This window comes from Echinops telfairi, unplaced genomic scaffold, assembly GCF_000313985.2.
Source record: "Echinops telfairi isolate 266 unplaced genomic scaffold, ASM31398v2 ScPeMD7_2291;HRSCAF=2852, whole genome shotgun sequence".
In the NCBI taxonomy this organism is placed as follows: domain Eukaryota; kingdom Metazoa; phylum Chordata; class Mammalia; order Afrosoricida; family Tenrecidae; genus Echinops; species Echinops telfairi.
This window is the reverse complement of record NW_022106189.1, coordinates 35,101,011-35,124,675: the sequence shown is the minus strand read 5'-3', so window position 1 is coordinate 35,124,675 and position 23,665 is coordinate 35,101,011. Positions and strand designations below refer to the sequence as shown.

General features: G+C 37.2%; 1 protein-coding gene across 1 annotated transcript in view; it reads right to left on the bottom strand.

Moving 5' to 3' along the window:
* Positions 1 to 15,975, bottom strand: part of PHLPP2 (PH domain and leucine rich repeat protein phosphatase 2) — a 72,835-nt gene extending 56,860 nt beyond the window's left edge. Inside the window, exons 1-2 of the mRNA XM_004704564.2 lie at positions 15,678 to 15,975; positions 212 to 345 (exon numbers count right to left, since the gene is read on the bottom strand). Coding sequence (XP_004704621.1) covers positions 212 to 345; positions 15,678 to 15,973 — 430 coding nt within the window. The 5' untranslated portion in view covers positions 15,974 to 15,975. The remainder of the gene's footprint in view (positions 1 to 211; positions 346 to 15,677) is intronic.
* Between the last annotated feature and the right edge of the window lie 7,690 nt (positions 15,976 to 23,665).

Genomic DNA, 23,665 nt, shown 5'->3' with positions numbered 1-23,665 from the left:
TATATCTAATTATCTTTATAAATAAATATATTTAATTATCAGCAATTTGGTTTTATCTCTCTAGAGAACCCTGTCTAACACACTAGGTATTGGCTTAAAACACCTTATGAATCAATACTTTTTAAAAGGTGAAAGGAGACAGAGACACCAACAATACACTTAAAAACAGTCCACATATTAAAAAAAAAAAAAACCACTGGTACGCCCTTACCACCATAAAATCGAATCATACAGCCAAGGTCAGGATTGGTGGCCTCCTCCTGCACACGTACAGGGTCTTCAAAGCCCAGTCTGGACAAGTAATCATAAACAATCTGAAGAGGTTGCTCAGTAGGTTCAAGTCTCCTGTTGATACAATTCAAAAGAAAAACATTTGGTAAAGTATTAAACATGCTTCCTTAGTAAAAATCTTTTGGTACAATCTTGATTTTTATTTCTATATCAAGATTTTCTGTAATACATCATATGATATAACTAGAACAGATTAACAAGTGGTTTTCACATTTTTATGGACTTAGAATCTCTTCATATTGTTTGAAAATCCCAAAGAGCTTCTGTCTATGTGGACTTTATTGATAACTATTAAATTAGAAACTAAAGTTAAGAATTTCTAAAAATCTGCTTACCTATTTAAAAGCAACAAGCCCATTAGGCTAGCACAGATAACATTTTTTGAAAAGTATATTTTCTAAAATGAAATATTTGAATTGGGAAAATGTGCTGCAAAGATCTCTATAAAGTATTACCAAAAAAAGGCAAGATGTCACTTTGAAGACTAAAGTGCAACTGACTCCAGCCATTTATTTTCAACCATCTCATATGCATGTGAAAGCTGAGAAATGAATAAGGAGGAATGAAGTGGAACTGATGCTTCTGAATTATGGTACTGAGGGGCAAAAGCTGGACATAAACTACCAGAAGAATGAACAAATGTGTCCTCGAAGAAGTGCTGCCACATTCTTCCTTAGAAATGGAGATTTGCGTCCTCCCTCCGACTATCATGACCCCAATTCTACCTTACAAATCCAGCTAGACCAGAGTATGTTACACTGGTACAGATAAGAGCTTGAAACACAGGAAATTCAGGACAGATAAACCCCTCAGGACCAATAATGAGGGTAGTGATACCAGGAGGGAAGGGAAAGGTGGGGAACGTGAGGGGGAACTGATCACAATGATTTACATATAACCCCCTCTTCCCAGGGGGACGGACAACAGAAAAGTGAGTGAAGGGAAACATCGGTCAGTGTACGACATGAAAAAATAATAATAATTTATAAATTATCAAGGGTTCATGAGGAAGGGAGGGCGGGAGAGGGAATGGGGTAAATGAGCTGATACCAATGGCTCAAGTAGAAAGAAAATGTTTTGAAAATGATGATGGCAACATATGTACAAATGTCCTTGACACAATATGGATGAATGTATGGATTGTGATAAGAGCTGTACAAGCTCCCATTAAAATGATTTTTTTTTAATGGAGAGAATTAGACTTGCAAGCTTTGGACATGTTATCAGAAGGGAATCAATCCCTGGAGAAGGACATTGTGCTTGATAAAGTAAACCAAAACCCCAGCCAAACCCATAGTCATCAAGTTCATTCCAACTCCTAGTGACCCTATGGGACAGAGTAAACCTGCCGCTTTGGGTTTCTGAGACTTTAAAATCTTTACAGAAGCGCAAAGCCTCATCTTTTCCCTGCAGAGCAGCTGGTGAGTTTGAACTTCTGAAGCTTGTGGTTAGAAGCACAATGCAGAGCCCACTACACCACCAGGGTTCCTTTGGTAAAGTAAAGTAAAAGATTAATGAAAAAGAAGTTCCTGAATGAAACAGAGTGATGTAGTTGCTGCAAAATGGGTCCAAAAGTTCAATGACTGTGAGGATGGCACAGGACTAAGTCTTGTTTTGTGCATGTTGTACATAATGTTGCACTGAATTGGAAAAGACTCAACCATACTGTGGTAGTCACATAATCTGCTGTCAATTTGAGGAATAAGAGTGTAGGGATGGAGTCTAGCCTGTCAATCAGGATATAGACCAGGGGTCCTCAAACTTTTTAAACAGGGGGCCAGTTCACTGTCCCTCAGACCTGTTGGAGGGCCAGATTATAGTTTAAAAAAAAAAACTATGAACAAATTCCTATGCACACTGAACATATCTTATTTTGAAGTACAAAACAAAACCAGGCAAAAACACCGGGCGGGCTGGATAAATGTCCTCGGAGGGCCATAGTTTGAGGACACCTAATATAGACAATGAGGCCTTTGTGTGGGCATGGCCTTCTCCTGTGGATTCTGGGAACCCCTGTATTCCTGCTTGGAGGCCGGAGACACTCTGCTGACTTCCTGGGAGACATTTTGCAAATGACAAGACACAAAGAAGCTAGAGAAGCCACATGGAGACCACTGCCAGCGCTGAGATGCTTACAACACCACTGGATCCACAAGACATCCCACCCACTGGCTGTGATCATCCTGTATTTGGTGTCATGCCATGTGTTTTGTGAGTCTGAAGAGGACTTTATAGATTGGTCCAGACATATGGTCTAATATCGGACTTATAGACTCGATCTGGACTGGGCTGGGATGTGTTCTCAATATTCAATTACTCTTGTGTATAAAGCTCCTTCTTATACACATGAGTGTCTCTATGAATTTCTTTCTCTGGTCTACTCAGGGTAACACACATGCCCAACAACAAAATATTTAGAAAGTGAACAATATAAATAAGATTGTCTAAAATAAAGGGCTCCAAATGTTATATTGCCTGGGTTTGAGTCTCCATTTTGCCACTTATCATCTGCATGCCTCTGAAAGTTATTTAACCTCATCTTACATTCCTCAGCAGTATAACAGGAAAACAATAGGGCCTAACTCAAAGGTTGATATCATGTTTGTTCATTTAAGCAAGACAAGATTTATTATACAAATTACTTAGCAAAATACATAGTGTTAAAAAATTATTCAAAAAATGTCAAGGCTGGAATCAAATTTTAAATAGAATAAAATTGTAGTATTTGCTCCTCTAAAACCAATACGATCAAAAACAGTAAAGAAATGCCTGAGCATGTTCAAAAGGCATTCTTTATGTCTTAAAAAGGTTCTGTTCAGAACACTTGAGAATTATTTTGACTTGAGAAAATATTACATACAGCTCTCATTATGGCAAAAAGATAGAACATCTGTGGTTTGTGGTTAGAGAATTGGAAAATGTTGGCAATAAGACTTAAGTGGAAAATAACATGAATGGGAACACTGCATGGCTGAATATAAACAACTGCATCAAAGAGGTATTTTAAGAGGATAATTTAGGAGGGGAAATCATATTGTTGAGGGAAAAAAAAACAAAAATTGAAACCATCACCTTGGCATCTTCTATTTAATTAAATCTTTTAGCTTCCATAAATTATGACAAAAAATTGTAATATAGGGAATGGGCAAAGAATTAAAGGCCTACAATGATGAATAAAGGCTGAATTTAATAAAAATTGAAAGCATTTCAGAATAAAAATAGTAGTTACCATTAATTCTCAGCCAAATAAAGCCAAGATTCACAAAGGTTTATAACAATACTAGCATATTTTGGTACAATTCTAATATAGCTGCACTGTAAAAGGGATTTCTGAGAAACTACACCCTGGAGAAGTCAACTAACCATGTAATATGAAGAATGACTGATAGTTTAACTAGTTAAAAATGTCTGCATTGAGAATTGTGCTCTTGTAAGAACCATCTATCGGTTAATATACAGTTCGAAAAGAGCACAAAAGAATACTTAAAAATGTTGACAAGTAAACATGTTACTTAGAGGACTAAAATATATTAACTCAAGCCATGGTATTTTAACTGCCTCATATGCATGTGAAAGTTGGACATCATATAAAGAAGGCCAAAGAAGAGTTGATATATTTAAATTTTGGTGCTAGAGAAGACTATTGAAAGTACCAAAAGAACAAACAAATCTGTCTTGGAAGAAGTACAGCCAAAATGCTCCTTAGAAGAATATGCTTTGCAATTGATGTATGTATAGATGTGATAAGAGATGTATGAGCCCCTAATAAAATGATTTAAAAAAAGAAGAAGAAGAATGTGCTTTGGACATGTTGTCAGAAGAGATTGGTCCCTGGAGAAAAACATCATGCTTAGTAGAAGAGCAGAGAAAAAGAGGAAGGCCTTTCACAAGATGGAATGACCCAGCGGTTGCTCAAACATAAGAATTGTGAGAATGGCACAGGGCTGGGTAGTGTTAATTCTGTTGTACACAAGGTCACTATGAGTCGGAACTGACTCCATGGCACCAAACAACAATAACAACAAAGACATATTTCTCAATGTAAACATTTTTTACTAGTTAAGATATCAACCATTCTTCATATTATATGGTTAGTTGACCTCTTCAGGATGTACTTCCTCAGAAATCTCTTTTACAATGAGGGCATCCTTCTTAAAAGAATTGTATTGTTTTACCAAGATATAGGCGCCCTGTTGGCATAGCAGATTACACATGTACTCACTCACTCATTCACACTCACTCACTGCCATTGAGTTGATTCTGACTCAGAGGCACCGTATAGGCAGGACAACATAGAAATGCTCCTGTAGGTTCCCAAGACTGTACCTCTTCAAGGAGTAGAAAGCCTTCTTCTTTCTCCCATGGAGCTACTGGTGGTTTCAAACTACTGAACTGGCAGCAGCTCAAAGCTCACCACTAAGCCATCAGGGTCCCTTTATGAGCTGCTAGCCACAAGATCAGTGGTTCAAACCCACCAGCAGCTCCAGGGGAGAAAGACGAGGGTGTGTCTATTTCCATAAAGATTTAAAGCCTTGGAAATCCAAAACTCTGTCCTAAAGAGTAACTTTGAGTCAATGGCAACAAGTTTGGTTTGGGATTAAACTAACAACAGCAACTGGAAAGATTACATAGGAAATTTAGGGGGCCTGAAATTATGTTAATGTGGGAGGAACAATTCAGAAAACTAGGGTGACAATGACTGTACACCTCAAAGAATGTCATCAATGTCAATGGGTTGTGCATGTAGAAATTGTTGAACTAGTATGTATTCTACTATATATGCTATGAACAATAACATAAAATAAATTATATAAACAAGAGAGCTTCCAAAAGTTCATGGAAAAAATAATAAAAAATAATAGATTATCCCGGCCCTCATGCAAACTTTTGTAAGTTCCTCATATTTCACATGATTGAATGAGGATCAGCTTGAAGAGAATAAGGGGATACTTACAGAGCTATCTATCTTCAGAAGTCAAAAAGGATTAGCTTTATTCTGTATTGCTCCAAGAGGCAAAGCCGGATGGCTTTGTGGTTCCATGTTGAATTGATAACTGCAGGGTCGGCAGTTCAAAATCATCAGTGTTTCTGAGGGAGCGAGACCAGGCTTTCTATTCCCATAAAGAGTAACAATCTCAGAAACCCACAGGGAAGATAGCAGTGAGCTTGGTTTTTGGTTTGGTATTGCTCCAAAGGATGGCACTAGGAAAAATGGAAAGAAGCTATCTAGGTAGACTTGGACTAAATACGAGGAAGAAGTAATTACAGTTGTCCAATAATGAAGCAGACTGCTTCTCAAAACAGTTTATAAGAGCTGGAGAACCTTCTGTCAGAGGTATTTTAGAAGAGACTCCTGTAGAATCACACTGGGTCAAATGATCTTTAGCTTTTTTAGAACTCAAGATTCTATGAGGTATCTAAAATACTCACCTAATATAATAATTAAATTATAAATAATTTAAATTAAATCTTTATGAGAGCCCTACTATTACTTTGGGACACAGAGTACAATCCATTTAAATGCCATGAAGTCATAGTCGTCCATTTCAGGAGCAAGAAGTAATGGTATTTTCAGGTTAAATCTCAGCTCGTTTTTTAATATTTTCCCCTAGAAAAATCAAAAGAAATAAAAACATCCCGAATTTGACATGGATAAATCTATTTTACATGGTAAAATTCCCTAGTCTACAAAGATCTGTAGATTTTTAAAAATCTTTTTACATATCTCCAACCAAAGAAAGTATTTTTCTGGTGAAAGGAACAAAAAAATAATCAATTGAACCTTAAAATCTGCTCTCATTAATTTAGCATAAATGGGTAAATAAGTTAATATTTCAAGAAATGCAAAAACAAGAAAATGAAGATTTAATTCCATTTACTCATTAAACTCATCTGCTTATGGGTATGGGGAGAGAAGTGCTGAGATCTGCTTACAGTTCAATTTTATGTTCCAAAGTTCCAAAAGATTAACAAGCTGGTAATTAGCTATCTGTTAAATCTCTCACAAATCATAGGGAAACTATATACTGCCAGACAGGTGTAGAAGAGAGTTAAAATTGGCAGCGAAAATTCCATTTAGCATTTAAATTATTGTTTTATTTTAAAAGACAATAAGACTAATATATGATTGTGGTTTTATTTTAGTACTCCGAAGAGTTTTATTTTAGTACTCCTAAGAAACAAACAAACAAACTCACTACTATCAGAATCTATGCTGACTAATAGGGACCCCTGTGGGTTTCCCAGACTATAACTTTGTGGGAGTAGCGCCACCAGCTGCTGGTGGTTTCAAACTGCTGACCATGTGGATCACAGCCCAAAGCATAACCATTACACCATGAGGGCTCCTAAGAACTACTACAGTCCATGTAAATCTGAATAATATGCACATATGATCACTTTGCTCCAAATTTAGAGTTCTACTTCAGTAATGGTTTAGAGTTATAAGCAAAAGTGAGAGGCAAAAGCCTAGACCAGGGGTACTAAACTACGGCCCGCGGGCCACATGTGGCCCGCCGAGGACATTCATCTGGCCCACCGGGTGTTTTTGCCCCATTTTGTTTTTTTACTTCAAAACACGATATGTGCAGTGTACATAGGAATTTGTTCATAGTTTTTTTAAAACTAAAGTCTGGCCCTCCAACAGGTCTGAGGGACAGTGAACTGGCCCCCTGTTTAAAAAGTTTCAGGACCAAAGAAATGAAAAAAAAAAGATGCCAACTGAACTAAAAAAAAAAGTTTCAGGAACCCTGGCCTATACCATAAAAATCCAACACAGGGAATCCTACATTGTATCAAAAAACAGCAACATTGTCTATATCAAATTTAGATTAAACCTCAATCCTTGGCCACTTAAAGGGATAATCTGCAAATGCTAAAACCAACAATACAGGCATTAAATAATAAAACCACCAATAGTAAAGGTCCAGGATTTAGTGTTTATTCCATGCCAAACATGAGGACACTATGCTGGAGGTGTTTTACATGTTACAACACTAATCTACCTTTGACACTAAGAAAAATGAAGTTCTCAGAGATCATATAATTAGTACATAGGATATCAGGAGTTGAACTTGTGTCAGTAGGTTTGATTATACAATCTAGCTTTTTTGAGGTAAACCAGTTTGTTTCATATAGTTAAAATTTTATGCAAAAGATAATTCAAAGCATTTGATGTTATCCTCACCACCAACAGAAGATTTTTGTCACCCTTCTGGTCTAGAACTCAACTCACCCCTGTAGCTCAATTTTCAGTCAAATAGTCAAGTCTATAGTCTATAAAAACAATAGTACTTGTGAGGAAGCATATGAGACCAAAAGGGTAGTAGCATTTACTCCAGGACAAGTTCAGAAGAGCTAGGAAAGAAGGAATGAAAAAGGTCTTATGGTAACGAGTCCAGCCATCACACTATTTTAGAGAGTTGGTGATTTTAAACCACCCCAAATAAGTAACATTTATTGAACACTAATTAGGTGTCAGATGTCTTAAGTATTTTGCTTCCTTGATACTCAAATGGAAACCAGAAACACAAGGAGGAAATAAGTGATATTACATAGAGGGGACTGCAACACATGGAATGAAGCAATACGCGTATTAATTGTTGACTATAAAATTGATATCTGCTCTGTAAACTTTCAGCCATTTCATAAGTTGGGTTTTTTGTAATCGTCTATCAAACACTTAAGTCATTTTGATGACAGAGAATAAAAGTAACCAAATGCTCATGAGCCAAAGGACAATGTATTTTATCCCATATGATCTTGTTAGCACCTGTAGCCAGGCAATAATTATATTAACTTCTCAGGTGAGCTAATTATCACAGTTCAGTAAAAAAAGACCAAAAATATTAATATGAAGAGTGATGAATTGTGAATCAAGGCATTTTCAAACAAATACAGTTCCACTACCAGCCAGATGTGAAAAGTATTCTACACCTAACCTCCCTAGGCTGCTTTACCTAGATAAAACAAAGGCAGAATGATCTCAGTGGTTCTCAGTGAGGAAGTTAACTGGTTTTTTGTTTGTTTGTTTGTTTCTTTAAGACAAACCTTTGTTGTATAGGACTATCCCACTAATGAAGACATTAAGCTTCTGTCTTTGCTCCCTAAATGCAGTTAACTCTCTCCAGTCATGACAACCAGAAAAAACCCTGACTCCATACCTATTTCTAAATGGAAATGGGAATTTTCTAAATGGAAATGGGAGTAGGCGTGTTAGGCTAGGTAGATTTATTTTCACTAATAGATGGCCTTTAAAGTCCCTTCAAAATTCTATGAATGAGTAATCATTCAGTCATACTCAAGTGACCAAAACAAGAGAAAAAGGAAGTACTGGAAGATTTGGAAACATATATAGGGTAATTTTTGTCCCAATAATTCTACTTCCAGGACTTAGCCTAGGGTGTCATCACACTATTTTGGAGAGTTGAATGATTTGAAACTATCCAAATAAACAGCATTTACCGAGCACTTATTAGATGTCAGATATCCTAAGTATTTTGCTTCTTTGGTATACGAAGTATAACACACCATCTAGAATGGAAATCATCTCAGGTCCCACAAATCAGAATCTGTATTGCAACAAGCTCTCCAGGTAGACCGAGTTTGAGAAGAATTATTTTGTTGTTGCTGTTGTAGGTATCTGAGTTAGTTCTGACTCTTAACAACGTGACGTTAGTTCTGCCTCCCTCCACCAGCCTCAGAGTTGTTCTTGCGTTCTGAGCCCATTGTTGCAACCACTTGTCAATCTATTTCCATCTGGGCCTTCCTTTTATTTGCTGCCCCTCCACTTTACCAAGCATGATGTCCTTCTTCAGGGACACGCTCTCCTGATACATATCCAAAGTACCAGAGGCAAAGTCTGACTATCTTTGCCCTCTAAATAGCATTCTGGCTATACTTCCACCAAGGTACATCTATTCATTCTCTTAGCAGCCCACGGCACTCTAAACATTCTTCACCAGCACCACAATGCAAATGAATCATTTCTTCTTCAGTCTTCCTTATTCAATGTCCAACTCTCACATGCATTTGAAGCAATGGAAAATACCATGGCTTAGGTCATGTGCCCCTTAGTCCTCAAAGTAACATGCTTGCTTTTCAACACTTTAAAGCAGTCTGTGCAGATTTACCCAATGCAACCCTTCTTTTGACTTCTTGACTTCTGCTTCCACTGATTATGGACCCAAGTAAGATGAAATCCTTGACAATTTCAATCTTTTCTCCACTTATAATGCTACCTGTTGGTCCAGTTGTGACGTTCTTGGTCTTCTTTACAATGAGTTGTAATCCTTACTGAAGACTCCAATCCTTGATCTTCATCAGCAAATGCTTCAAGTCCTCCTCACTTTCAAGAAGCAAGATTGTGTCATCTGCATATCACAAGTTAATAAGCCTTCCTCCAATCCTGATATGACATTCTTCTTCATACAATCCAGCGTCTCTGATAATGTGCTCCACAGATTCAAGAAATATGGTGAGAGAATACACCCTGGTGCATATCTTTAACCATGCACTATTCTGTTGTTCTGTTTGCACAGGTGAATCCATGTACAGATACTAATGAGCACAATTAAGTGTTTTGAAATTCCCATTCTTATCGACTATCCATAGTTTATGATCTACATAGTCAAATACTTTTGCATAGTCAATGAAACACAAGTAAACACCTTTCTGATATTCTCTGCTTTGAGTCAAAATCCATCTGACATTGGCAATGATATCCCTTGTTCCATGTTCTCTTCTGAATCCATCCTGAACCTCTGGCAGCTCCCTGTCAATGTACTACCGCAACCATTGTTGGATGCTTTTTAGTAAAATTTATCTTCTGTTGATAGGAATTACACTCCTCTATAATTTGCATTCTGTTTGATCACCTTTCTTTACTCTCCAGGTAGAGAGTAGAATTTTGGAAGCATTATTTCACAATTAATTTACTCTTAAAAACATGCATAAGTATCTCATGATGATTCCATAATATAAATATAATCATCACTCATTTTACAGACTAGGAAAGTGAGGTAGAGTTACATAATTTATATAGGTAGTAACTTCCAGGGCCAGGATTTGAACCCACATAGTCTTATCTTAGAACCCAAGTTCTAAACTATTATTAAATATTACCTCTTAATTTTGCACATAAAACAGAATATTTTTAGTTATTAAAACAGGGATCCAAAGAGAAATTTTAGTGACAAATTAAGATTATGTATTAAGTGAACAGACAGGATATAAAATTGAATATGTAATATGAATTAAAAATTTTAATACAAGTATGTATACACAGATAAATACATACATACAAATATGTAAGTATTCATACATATACCACACAGAAATATCTGTGCAGCTGTATATACACATACACCATATATACTTACTTAGTAAAAGATCTGAGGGAGAAAAAAAAAATCTTAACTCTGAGGAGGCAATGACAGTTAATGATGGGATCTGGTGTCAAAATTCCAAGGTTCAAATTCCAGCCCTATTGCTTAACTGCTGAGTGATCTTGGGAGAGATGCTTAACCTCTCTAAACCTCACTTTATTCATAAATGGGGTCGATATCAGTAATTATCTCACAAAATCATTGTGAGGATTAGATGAGATAATCTATATAAAGATGACCTTGCATTTTTTTTTTTTTAGATTTTTCCCACATTTTCTACAAAGAGCACCTATTAAACTTCAGTAGGCAGCAAAAAGTTTACTAAAAGACATTATCCCCTTGTCTGTCAAATAACTTATAAATGATTTTTCTGAAGAAAGTACCATATATACTCAAGTATAAGACACGTTTTCAGCACATTTTTAAATGCAGTTTTTGTGGTAAAATTAGGAGCCTCGGCTGATATTCGGGTGGGCTTATACTCAAGCATATACGGTATCTACTCCTCTAGTTATCATCCAACTGAATAGCATTTTGCTATTGAGTAAGAAACCTAAAAAGGCACTTTAAGTAAGCATTATTCAACACTGAAACTGAGTTAAGAGAGAACTGTGTAAGTTCCTTCCTGAAGGGTCTTTACTCACAATAAAGTCTACCATTTACTTTGAATGACTTTGGAATTCCAACTGCCTGACAGTAACTGCCTTACCTTTTATTTTAGCAGGTACCTGGACCTCTCAAAGGCTCAACTTTGCTCATCAGAAAGAAAATAATACTATCTTCATTATTGTTACTGTGAGGATTACATAAAAAGGTACACATAAAGGACTAAACACTTTAGCTCAAGTCCCTGGGTGATGCTTGGATTCTAGGCAAAAGGTTGGTGGTTTGAACCCACCCAGAGGCTCTTGAGATGAATTTGGCAATCTGCTTCAAAAGGTTCACAACCTAGAAACCCCTAGAGTAGTTCTACTTTGTATAAATGGGGTTGTCACGAAGTGGAATTAACTGGGCAGCAACTAACAACAAGTACAAATGTCAGATTAAAAACCCACCAAGATCAGCATTATCATCATCATCATCACCATCATTTGGGGGCTGAATGAGACTTATTGAGCTCTTCAACAACAAAAATATGTTCATTCTTTCAAACCACAGCTCTAAGTGTTTTCATTATTTTTGAATAAATTAAATCTTCCAAGAGCTTACTCACTGCCATCAAGTCAATGCCAACTCATAATGGTCCTATGAGACAGGGTAGAACTGCTCCGTGAATTTATGAGACTGTAACTCTATATGGGAGTAGAAAGTCCCATTTTCCCCCTTGGAGTGGCTGGTGGTTTGGATCTGCTGACCTTGTGGTTAGCAGCCCAACATATAAGCAGTATACCGCCAGAGCTTCTCCAAAGAGCTACTTCACCATAAATTATCAGTCAGAGGGCTAAAAAGCGACAAACTTCCCAATCTAAAAGTAGCTCGCACTCACAAAAGTACATAAACCCTATCATTTGTCTTCCTAACTAACTACACCACTAGTAGAATCAAACCAATGCAAACAGGGTTTTCTCCACATTTCTAATATCTCTGTATACATATGCATTAATATACAAATTAATCAGTCAACTGTTTTAACAAGTACAGTCCATCAATCACTATCAGCTCTAATCTAGGTCAAGGCTTCCACCTGATAAAATTAGATCAGAGTCAGTGTTAAGATTTAGGAAAGCCTAAAGATAACCCAGTCTGATCCTTCAGTTTTATAAGTGGATTTAGGAAATGTATTTGTCTGAGAACATTAACTGGTGAACAAGGAAAACATTAAACTGCTAATCTACTTTTTCAGGAATCATCCCAAATCCTAAAAGAAATGCATAGTAAGCTTCACTTGAGATCTTTTAATTGACACCAATTTTAGCTCAGCAAAAGGTGCTACTATTATTACCACTTTTTCAGGTGTGAGTGGGAGCTTCCTCACTTCCAGCAGAATTGCATCCACAACTTTGAATTGTATTTCAAGAAGCATATTTATTTACTACAGGAATGAGGGAGGAGGGAAAAACAATGACCAGGTATTTAAAGAACAATTACTGGCTGGTGGGAGTCCCCGGATGGTACAAAGGGTTAGCAGCTGAAAGGTTAGCTGTTTGAACCTACCAGAGGCACCCCAAAAGAGAGGCTTCGCAATCTACTTCCTAAATGTCACAGCCATTAACATTCTATGGAACTTATTTCCACTGTGGAACATATGGTGTTGCTGTAAGTTAAAACAGATTCAATGGGAACTGGTTTGGTTTTTATTTGATGTTTAACTCAGAAAACTAATAATAGTTTAAAAAACTAAACAAAACAAAACAAATCAAAGACCTCAAATGAACAACAGAAAAGTGGGTGAAGGGAGGTGTCAGACAGTAAGATATGACAAAATAATAATTTATGAACTATGAAGGGTTCATGAGGGAGGGGGTAGTGGGAAAGGAGGGGGGGAAATGAGGAGCTGATATTAAGGGCTCAAAAAGAAAGCAAATGTTTTAAGAACGATGATGGCAAAAAAAGGTACAAATGTGCTTGACACAATGGATGGATGTATGGATTGTGATAAGAATTGTACGAGCCCCCAATAAAATCATTTTAAAGTTAAAAAAAGACCTAAAATGAATATGAAAATACTTTTCTATACATATACAAAAAATATTTTGAAGATAACATAAATGGCTCTTCAATATATTAAAAGTATGTTCAGCTGTCAGAGGGCTCAATAGAAAGTAAATGTCTAGAGGAGAATGCGGGCAACATATGTACAAACATACCTGATTCAACTGATGCATGGATTGTGATAAGAGCTGTACGAGCCCCCAATAAAATGATGTTTTTAAAAAAAGTATGTTCAGTATCACTCTTAAGAGAAATGCTGATTAGAATTCCTATCAGATTTGCAAAATCTACGTCAGTGAATTTGAAAAAGATTTGTCCTTGAAGTGCTAACTTTATGATTTGTAAATTTAAAACTTTTCACAATTATTTCTATTTGTAAGCAGATATACACTTGTGCATTAGTAGTATCTAAACCTAAATTTTCACACTAGTACACAATGGACAAAGTAAGGAGCGACAAGTATATTTTTAAATTGTCAGTGGAAACCTCCAGGAGATTATCTATCAAAATAATAATGATTTCTTAGGGATTGGGAGGTTGGGGGAAGAGGTTAAGTGAGACGCTAATAACAATGAGTACAAGAAAGAAAATAGTCTAAAATTGATTGTGGTAATATTATACAACCCTTCTTGATATGACTGAACTATTTGATAAGTGGATTAGGTGCCAATAAAACTGTTTATAAAAAGCAATTCTACTTCGTTTATCCTACAAATATATTCCCATTGTGGGAAACATCATAGGTCCAAGATAATTCATTGCAGCATTGTTTGTAGTAGTAAAACAAACGAATTGATAATCACCTAAATGTCCATAGGAGTTTGAATTTGCACTTAATCATAACAAAATGGGTACTTATGAGGTGGCTCTGTTTGATACTTGCCCACATGAAGTGATCACTGAAGATATGGGTACAATAGCAAAGTGTGGTGATGAAGTCAGATAGTGCCTGGGTATCAGAAAGAACAGAGTCTGGCATCCTAAGGGCATGTCTTACACAAGTAGCCATCTAGCTGATGTGTAAGCTAAGTCTGCACAAAGAAGCTTAACTGCCAGTGTGATCAATGGATCATTAATAATAAAACTCATGACAGGGAGTTGGGTGGGGAGGCTGTATTAGAGCTTAAAACCTGAGCACCTAATTTGCAGAAGGCTATGGGTAACAGTGAAAGCCCAAAATCCATTTATAGAGCCCCCACATGGATTAAGCCTTAATTGTATGTCCTTGGGCCATTGACCTTAGGTATGAATAGTCTTGTCCTCAGACAGAGTGCTTTGGAAAGTGTACTACTGAAGAAATAGTTAGGTTAAAATTTAACGTCTTACCCATTTGTTTCCTGTGACTCATTTCTAACTTGCTCTACTTTTTATTATTTTCTGCTTTCTTTTGGATTGAGGTTTTTATGTGCTTTATTTTGTTGATGCTGTTGGGATCATTTTTGAATGATTTTGCTTATAAGAAATTCCAGGTTTTACATTTTTTAAAATATTTCAGATAGATAAATCTATAAAAACAGTAACTAGATGAATAGTTCTTAAGGTTATGTCAGGGGAGGTTGGGGGGAAATGAGGAGCCAATATTAATGGATATAAGAATTAAAAATGTTCTGAAATTTATTGTGGTGATAAATGCACAATTCTTTTTTAATATATTTAAATCAGAGTCTTACAGCACATGAGTTATGTATCAAGAAAACTGTTTAAAACTGTGCATTAATAAGAGGTTGGCTAAAATATGTGAGTTATAAAATGAAATACTAAACAGCCATTTAAGAAAATTAAAATTATATGATTAGCATGGAAATATCTCTAAAAGTTAGCAGTGTATTGCAGAGTACCATTAATTTAAAAATTTATATATAAATATGCACACTCATGCATGAACATATACCAGTATTTATAAATGGATGGAATACCCTTAAGCTGCATTTAGCAAACAGTATTAAGAACTGCCTTTGGGAAAAGCCTGGGGAGTTGCCAAAAGGGGTAAAAGGAAGACTTACTGCATCTCTTTTTTAGATACTCAATTTCTATATATTCCTAGCCACCCTCCCCCAATTAATGTTTACAATACTTATTTTTAATTTAGATGTGGATCTCTGGTATAATCCAGAAAAAGCAACCATTAAGTATTCCTTCATGGGCAGTTTTTTAAAAATCTCAGAATCATAAAGTAAGCATTCTAGGGACAAATCTTCTTTTAAGCCTCCATAATTGACATCCATTCTAGCACAATTAAAATCCTAAAATCCACTTCTAAGCAGAAATGCACATTACCTATATTGCAGTAAAATAAGAATGGTTTAAAAAAAAAAAGAAGAAGAAGAATGGTAAAGCTCTGCTCTTACCGGACCAGGTCTCCATGAAGCTGCAAATAAAGGCTTGCCTTTCCCTCTCCAGCACATATTTCAGATGCCAGTGTCTCCACTGTGCAAAGGACAAGATGCAATTCAGAAGACGAGGAGGAGGAGGAGGAGGAGGAAGAGGCGGAGGCGGTGGCGGTAATAGTTGTAGTGGCAGTGGTCATTTCTGCTCCATAAAGGTAAACACATCCTCTCTTCACATCTTCTCTCAGCCAATCTCTTTCTCGAGAACCAAACCTGCTTCTTCTAGTCAAACAATTCCTGCTTCCATTGCGTCTCATATTTCTCTAAAAAATTATCAAGAGAGAAATAGCTAAATGTTTAAATGCATTAAGCATGCTGAGTCTTCAAGCCCACTTTTCCACCTTGTTTTTACCAATACTGTTAGGCTAGCATCTCCTCTTAATGGGGCCTTATGCGTGCCCCCTTGGTTATCTTAACCTGGATAATGAGATTTCTTTTAGTGTTAGCTTTCATGTCTCCATTATCTGTGATCCTAATCTGAACTTTTCTTTATTTTGTTTTCAGAAAAAGTGTCAATAATAATAAAACATCTGTGTACCTACCACCAAGATTTCACAAAATTTAACGTTTTACTACATTTGCTTCAGATTATAATATTAAAGAACATACATACACTATATGGTATTCTGTACTATACACTATATTTAGAATATTTTATTCTATGTTTTAGAAAAACAGAATATTTTATTGTTTGCCATGTATGTATATATGATATATATAGTATTATCAAATTTAAAACTATACCTAAATCTTAATAGTCAGCAATGTTTTATTTAGCTCAATATTGGCTTAGAGATATATCTATGTTAATATACTCAGCTTATCCATTTGAACTACTGAATAGTATTCATTAATTGCACACATCATAATTTCTCCATTCTCCTGTTCCAACTTTTCAGTATCGGAAACAATGCTGCAACAAATATTTTCTTATACATCTCCATATGCAAATATGCCAGTTTCTCTGATTCTGATCCTCTTGGAATATTACCTCAAGTAAATAAGTCAGCTATGATACAATACTGAACAAATATCTTTGCATTTCTGTCATTTGCATTTGCATCCTGTAATTTTTTTAAAATACATTATTATATTTGACAACTTAGGTATGCAAAATCTATCAATTGTGAAGTCAAGTTATTTCCAAAAACAATTGCTACAGCCAAAATAGCAAGTTCGAAAAGATCATTCACTGCCTCTATTTTTATAATCAGACCATTTCTGAGCCCTTAAACTTAAATTTTCACTAACAATTACACTGATACACTTTCTAGTTTCTTTGCCTACTAACCTTCACCCTGTGTTCCTCATACCAACCACCTGTAGCTCCCCAAACACACCAACTCTTCCACAATTCTGCTGGTTACCTGTATCATCTTCCCCATTTGAGTAGTTACTTTTCTCAATTCTACTAAGGTATCACTTTCTCTACAGAGCCTGCATTGTCTCCCATTCCTATGCTTCCCTCCCCAAATCAATGATCTTTGAGTTGCTTCTGACTTGTGAAGACCCTGGGTGTCAGAGAAGAATTGTGTTCCATGGGATTTTCTATGGCTGGCTTTTCAGAAGTACAAGGCCAAGCCTTTTTTCCAAGATGCAGCCAAGTAAGTTAATAGTATGCACACCATCCTAGGGCTCTTCTCTTTTCCTGCCAAAAAGAATAACCCCACTTCCTAGTAAAACATCTCCAAATTGAACATTTTCATCATGACATTTTAATTATTTGATGTCTTCCCCTTTCCTCCAAGAGATTCTTACTTGAACACCTAGATGGCACATAAATGTATGCATAATTCGATCTCACAGAAATGTATACTCAACCTGTACTTTTATTAAAAAGTGGTTCATTCTTAGGAAAGGGTCTACATTTCTGTAGAATCTAAAAAAGTTTCTTTGAATCTAGAGCATACTACTAAATGAAAGTACTTTCTTGACTAGTTGTTAAAAAATACCAGAATTGAATATTATCTTAATAAATATTTAAATCAAATATTTATAAATAGTTATAGCACCTAAAATTCAATTTCTCTCACTGTCATCAAGTTGATTCCAACTCATAGTGACCCTATAGGACAGTGTTTCTCAACCTTCCTAATGCCGAGACCCTTTCATACAGTTCCTCATGTGTGGTGACCCCCCAACCATAATAAACTGTTATGAATTGGACGACCTCCGTGAAAGGGTCATTTGACCCACAGGTTGAGAACCACTGCTATAGGACTAAGTAGAACTGGTTCTGTGGGTTTCATAGATTGTAACTCTTTACAGGAGTAGGTAGAGAGCCTCACCTTTCTCCTGAGGAGCAGCTGGTGTTTTCAAAATGCTGACCTTTCAGTTAGCAGCCCAACATATAACCTCACTACACCACGAGGGCTCCAGGTAATAAGTAATGGGGGAAAAGGGAAAGTTAAAGTTAAAAGGTATCCTCCACTTGGGAAGAAAGAAAAACAAGAACGAGACTGGATTCATTATTTAAATTTGAGATGTTGTTAATTGCTCGGAGTAGGTTTTGACCTGTGACAACCACACACATAACAAAATGAAACAATGCCCAGTCCTGTGCCATCTTCAGGATCACTGGTAAGTTTGAGCCCACTGTCGCATCTATTTATTTAGGATAAACTCCTCAAAACACAACAGACTACCACTGAGTTGATCCCAACTTATGATGAGCCTATATAGTGTTTCCAAGATTGTAAAGTTTTATTCAGCCTAAATGAGGAGCTAATACTAAGGGCTCAAGTAAAAGAAAATGTTTTGAAAATGATGATGGCAACGTATGTACAAATGTGCTTGACACAATGGATGGATGTATGGATTGTGATACGAGCTGTATGAGCCCCCAATACAATGATTAAAAAAATTATTCATTCTACCTAATTTTTCTCCTGAGAAGTGGCTGGTAGTTTTGAAGCACAGAGCAAGTAGCCCAACACCTAATATTTAAGGTAACAAAAAATCAAACCCACTGCTATAGAGTCAATGCTGACTCAGAGTGACCCTACAGGACAGGGTTGAACTACCCCTGTAAGTTTCCAAGACTGTAACTCTTTGTGGGAGTAGAAAGTCCCATCTTTCTAGTATAAGTAAACTGATCACTTTCCGGATGCTGGAGATTTGAGGATAGCTATTCAAAACCATAAGGATTATTACTGATTCTAACTTTAGATAAGTAGGATAAATCCCTGCTAGGTCTCTCTACTGAAGGCCAGACTCCAAAAATGAATGTCTCAGAATTAAAAAGGCTTTCAAGTACTTATTTTGCAAGCACTGGGGCCATCATATTCATACCAAAAAAGACTTTTAACCACTAGTTAATTTTAAATATTCGAGTTTTTTTTAATATTTGGGAAAGATCAGATGACCCATCTGAAAACAGTATTCTATATCATACAATAACATTTATACAAAAGAGGTATACAATCAGGTCTACAATGGAGAAATTTTGCTCACTTCTGAGAAGATACAAGCAAACACTGCACCACATAAAACCACTATCAAATAGTGCCTTCAAAAAAAATTTAAGGTCAAACAGAATGACTCAATGACCTTTTTAGACCTAAAAAAGTTAAGAAAGATCCCAGGAAGTATGTTAATGCTCCTGTGATTTTTCTTCTCCAATGATTTTTGTCGGTTTTTAAAATGAGGCTTTTATAGTTGTTGTTGTTAATAATGCATAATGTATTCTAGTTCCCTTAAAACAATAAATCTATCAAGAAACTTTTACATGATTAACACAAGTTGTCATTTTAATTGTGCTATTGGTCATTATTTACCTCAAAGAATAAACCGCCCTCCTGCCTATATGATATAGTCTCTCTCCCCGTCAAGATAAACTGGGTTAGCACTGTAACGTGTATTTCCATAAATCAATCCAATGTGCACATAAACCTGAACAAAGAAAGCAATAATCCAGATAAACTGTTAAGCTATTATTAACCTTTACTGAATTACCTAGCACTTTGTTCCTCTCTAAGTCCCTGGGTTTCACAAATGGTTTCCATTCAACTGTTAACCTAAAAGGAGCCCAGGAGGCATAGTGGTTACACACTGGGCTGCTAAGCACAGGGTGAGCAGTTCGAAACCACCAGCTGCTCTGCAAGAGAAAGCTGAGGCTTTCTACACTGTTAAAGAGAGTCTTAGAAACCCACACGGGTGGGTGGTTCTCCTCTGCCCTAGAGGATTGGAATCACCTCTATGGCGGTGAGTGAATGACTAACTTTAAGGGTTGGTGGTTTTAACCTGCCCATTGGCACATGCGAAGAAAGGCCTGGCTGTCATAACGATGATAGCTGGGAAAACCCTGTGGAGCAGCTCTGCAGGAACATATGAAATTACCCCCAGTCCAAATCAATTGATTGCAACGGGTTTTGTTTTCCTTTATCTTAAGTAAGGCCTACTCCATTGCCCAAATCGTCACGTAACTGATAGAAATGTTCTTTCAGCAGTCAGCACTTCCTGTTATACTGTCCTGATGTGCTAATTTCAGCTTTCAGAATCACCTTAGCATTGGTCCAAGACATACTGTCACCTCATAAGCATGTGAAAAAAGGAGACAGAAAAACTGATAAAATTTCATTATAGTGTTGTGAAGAACACTGGAAGTTCTATAGACTGCCAAAAGAACAAACACGTAAGTCTCAGAAGAAGCACAGGCAAAATACTCCCGAGAAGTGAGGACACTGAGACATGATTCATCTCACGTATTTGGACAGATTGGAAAGGCTTCATGCTTGGTGACTGGAACAGCAAAAAGAGGAAGACCCTCAACAAGGTGGACTGCTGCAAAGGCTGCAATGGGCTCAAAGCTAACAACTCTGAGGACGTGCAAACTGGGCAGGGTTTTATTCGGTTGTCACTATGAGTTGGGATTGATTTGATGGTACCTAACATCATTCCACTGGAATTGCTAAATTGAGAACATTTTACTTATTTACTTTCACTTACTTTTATATAAGAACTATTACCCTGACAAACTTAACTAAAAAAAAAGCACAATCATCATCAATTTTGACATCAAGCAAGTATATAAAGAACATATGTATTTCTTTTAAGATTTAAAGGTATTTCTAGAAAGCAAAAGTCATCAGAGTAAGCCATAAGTTAAGCACTCAGTTTCAATTTTATTCTTTTTATGCTTAATAAAGATAACATACAGCTGTGTTCAGTTCAAAGGTGATAAATGATACAACATCCAGAGTTGAATTAATATACCAAAAGCCTCACCCATTGCCATTTCTATTTCAACTCATACCCAAGCCTATAGGAGAGAACAGCATTACCCCGTATGGTTCCCCAAACAGTACATTTTTATGGAAGCAACTGCCTCATCTTTCTCCCTAAGTGGCTTGTGGGTTCAACCAACAACCTTTTTGGCTAGTAGCCAAGTACTTTAACTACTGCATCACCAGGACTCCCGGGAAGTATAATATAAAAACCCAAATGAAAGCCACTGCCTTTGACTCAATTCTGACTCAAAACAACCCAATAAAGCACAGTAGAACTGCTCCACAGGGTTTCCACGATAGTAAATCTTACCAGAGCAAACAGTATCATCTTCCTCAAGTGGCTGGTGGGCTCATACTGCCCACTTGCGGTTTGCAGCCAAGTGTTTTGACCACTGCATCACAGGACTCCTGGGTACTATGATATAGGTATAGTGAAAATAGGGTTTAAGGTAAGTCTCGTACTCAGGGAGTTTTATTGGAATGTGAATTACCTAAAGGATGGAGATATGTTCCAACATTCAAAGTTTCAGAACAAGATGGAATCATCTCTAGAAATACAAAATAAAAAATATTTTGGAAGGGGTGAGAAGGAATTGGCTGGGATGGGAAGATTACAATAATTTCATACCTTAAAAGCTTCCTGGTATTGATTTTTTTAAACCAAGCACACATTATTTTTATAAAAATTTAAAACTATTACTTGAAAAACAAATCTCATGGCATTTACTGACTCAGCTATAACTTCATAGTTTCTCCAGACTGAGTAACATAAATAAAACAATCTTAAAATTATAGGGAACATCTGGAATATTTTAAAAATTCAAAGGTATGCCTAATCTTTTTAAGACTATTAAAAACATCATGCTTACATTGCAACAATAATTATAAAGGAACACATTTTAAATAGCAATTTTCTAAATGGAAATCTAGGGGTAGACTTTGAATCAAACTTTACTCTGCCTCACACAGAGGAACTTAGATGTAGTCTGGCCTTACAAAGGACTACATCTATTATTTGACGATAATGGTGCTCATCTTTGTTAAATGTTAAAAAAAAATGCTACAAAATAAAATGAAAAACCATTTTCGACAATTCTTCAGAAAACATCTGGAAGAGTATGACTTTCTTCCCAAGTAGAAAGCCTTCTACTTACTCATTTCCAGTTTCACTTGGCACAAAATTTAACCACTCAGCTACTTAAAGGAACTTTTGTTGTAGAACACACAGCATCTATGATCCCATTTATTCTACAGGATTATGTAAACTGTTGACTATATGCAATAAAGCAAGGGATGCAAAGGTCTTAGAAACCCAGTCTCCCACACAACTATCTCAGTAATGTAATTAAGATCCCTTTCAGGAATGTTTCTAATAGTCCAGATTGGGACCAGTGTTAGGCAGTCTTCAAAAAACATCATTTTTCAGTTCCTTCCTCACCTCATCTCCCCACCCCACCCAAAAAGTTATTTTAAAAAGGAATAAAAAAGGGCAAGGTTGTTTACCCTCTGGGCCAGAAGGCACTGCCAATCTGTCTGAGCTGCCATTTCCTGATAAGCCAGGTCAGTTAACTGTTTTCTTTTAAATAGCGTTCATTCACAATCGGTATTTTTTGCGACCTTACAGTTTTTAAATGAATTTCCAAACCTTTTGGATAGCTACAATTGCAATTGAGTTAAATATATTACAATAAGTGTGTACAAGACATACAAAATCAAGTTATTAAGACCCTGCACTAAGATAGGGAAGTAATGACGGAATTTTCCTTATATACATTACAGAGTCCTAGTTTATGTTGCTTTATGGAGTTCCTAAATCTTTCTAATCCTCCCCAGGCCCCCCTTGGGTTCCCATCTGTGTTACCAAAACTCTTAATAGCATGTGCATCCTGTTCAGCCTTAATCCCAGTCAACAACTCTGCATGTATTTTTAACATCGTGTATTTAAGCGGTCTGGCAAGGTATTTTTGACATTACACATTTTGTAAAAATCGTCTCCCTTCTCTCTGGCCAAGTTTTAAGTCTTACCGACACCTCGTCTAGAACTCCAGAATGAATTCCACTCCACTTCCAGAAGGACACCTCGTCTACCTAACGGACCTACAGAAAAAATGTCTCCAACTATCTCAAAGGCTAGTAAACACTCACACCCGGGCGGCCCACACAATCCCTCCTCGTACCATCTTCGCTGTCCCCTTCTCACCCTACATTCCGCATGCATTTGAACAACTTCTTGTCATCGCCACCAAAGCTCCACTTGCCTGCATCTGCTTTCATTCCCTCCTGCTCCCCCAAATCCCTGCCCCAAAGCCCCGCTTGCTGCCTGTTGCGTAACTGCTCCCCAGTTAGCGTCTCCCGGGATTGCCGGCCCAGCTCTGCCAGCAGTCCTGCCCCTTCATGCCCAGCCCCTCCTCCCGTCCGCACCACGCTCCGTGATTCCCCGGCATTAGGCTCCCCCCGGGGTTTGCTCTCCAGACGCAGTGGGTCGCCCTTCCAGGCTGGCGTCTCCCGAGCCAGGAGCCGGGTGGGAACTTGGGATGGGAGCCCCGAGGGCAGAGTTTGACCGCTGGGCTGGCGCAGCCCGGGGCCCCGGGACGCGCGCGGCCAATCACCGCCGCCATCCTCCCGCTGGGGTGATGTCTTCAGGTGTCCGGGGAGAAAGCCCTGCGTACTTACAGCCGCGTACGCGCCAGGCGGCCCTCGGCGCCGGGCCTCGAGCGCCGG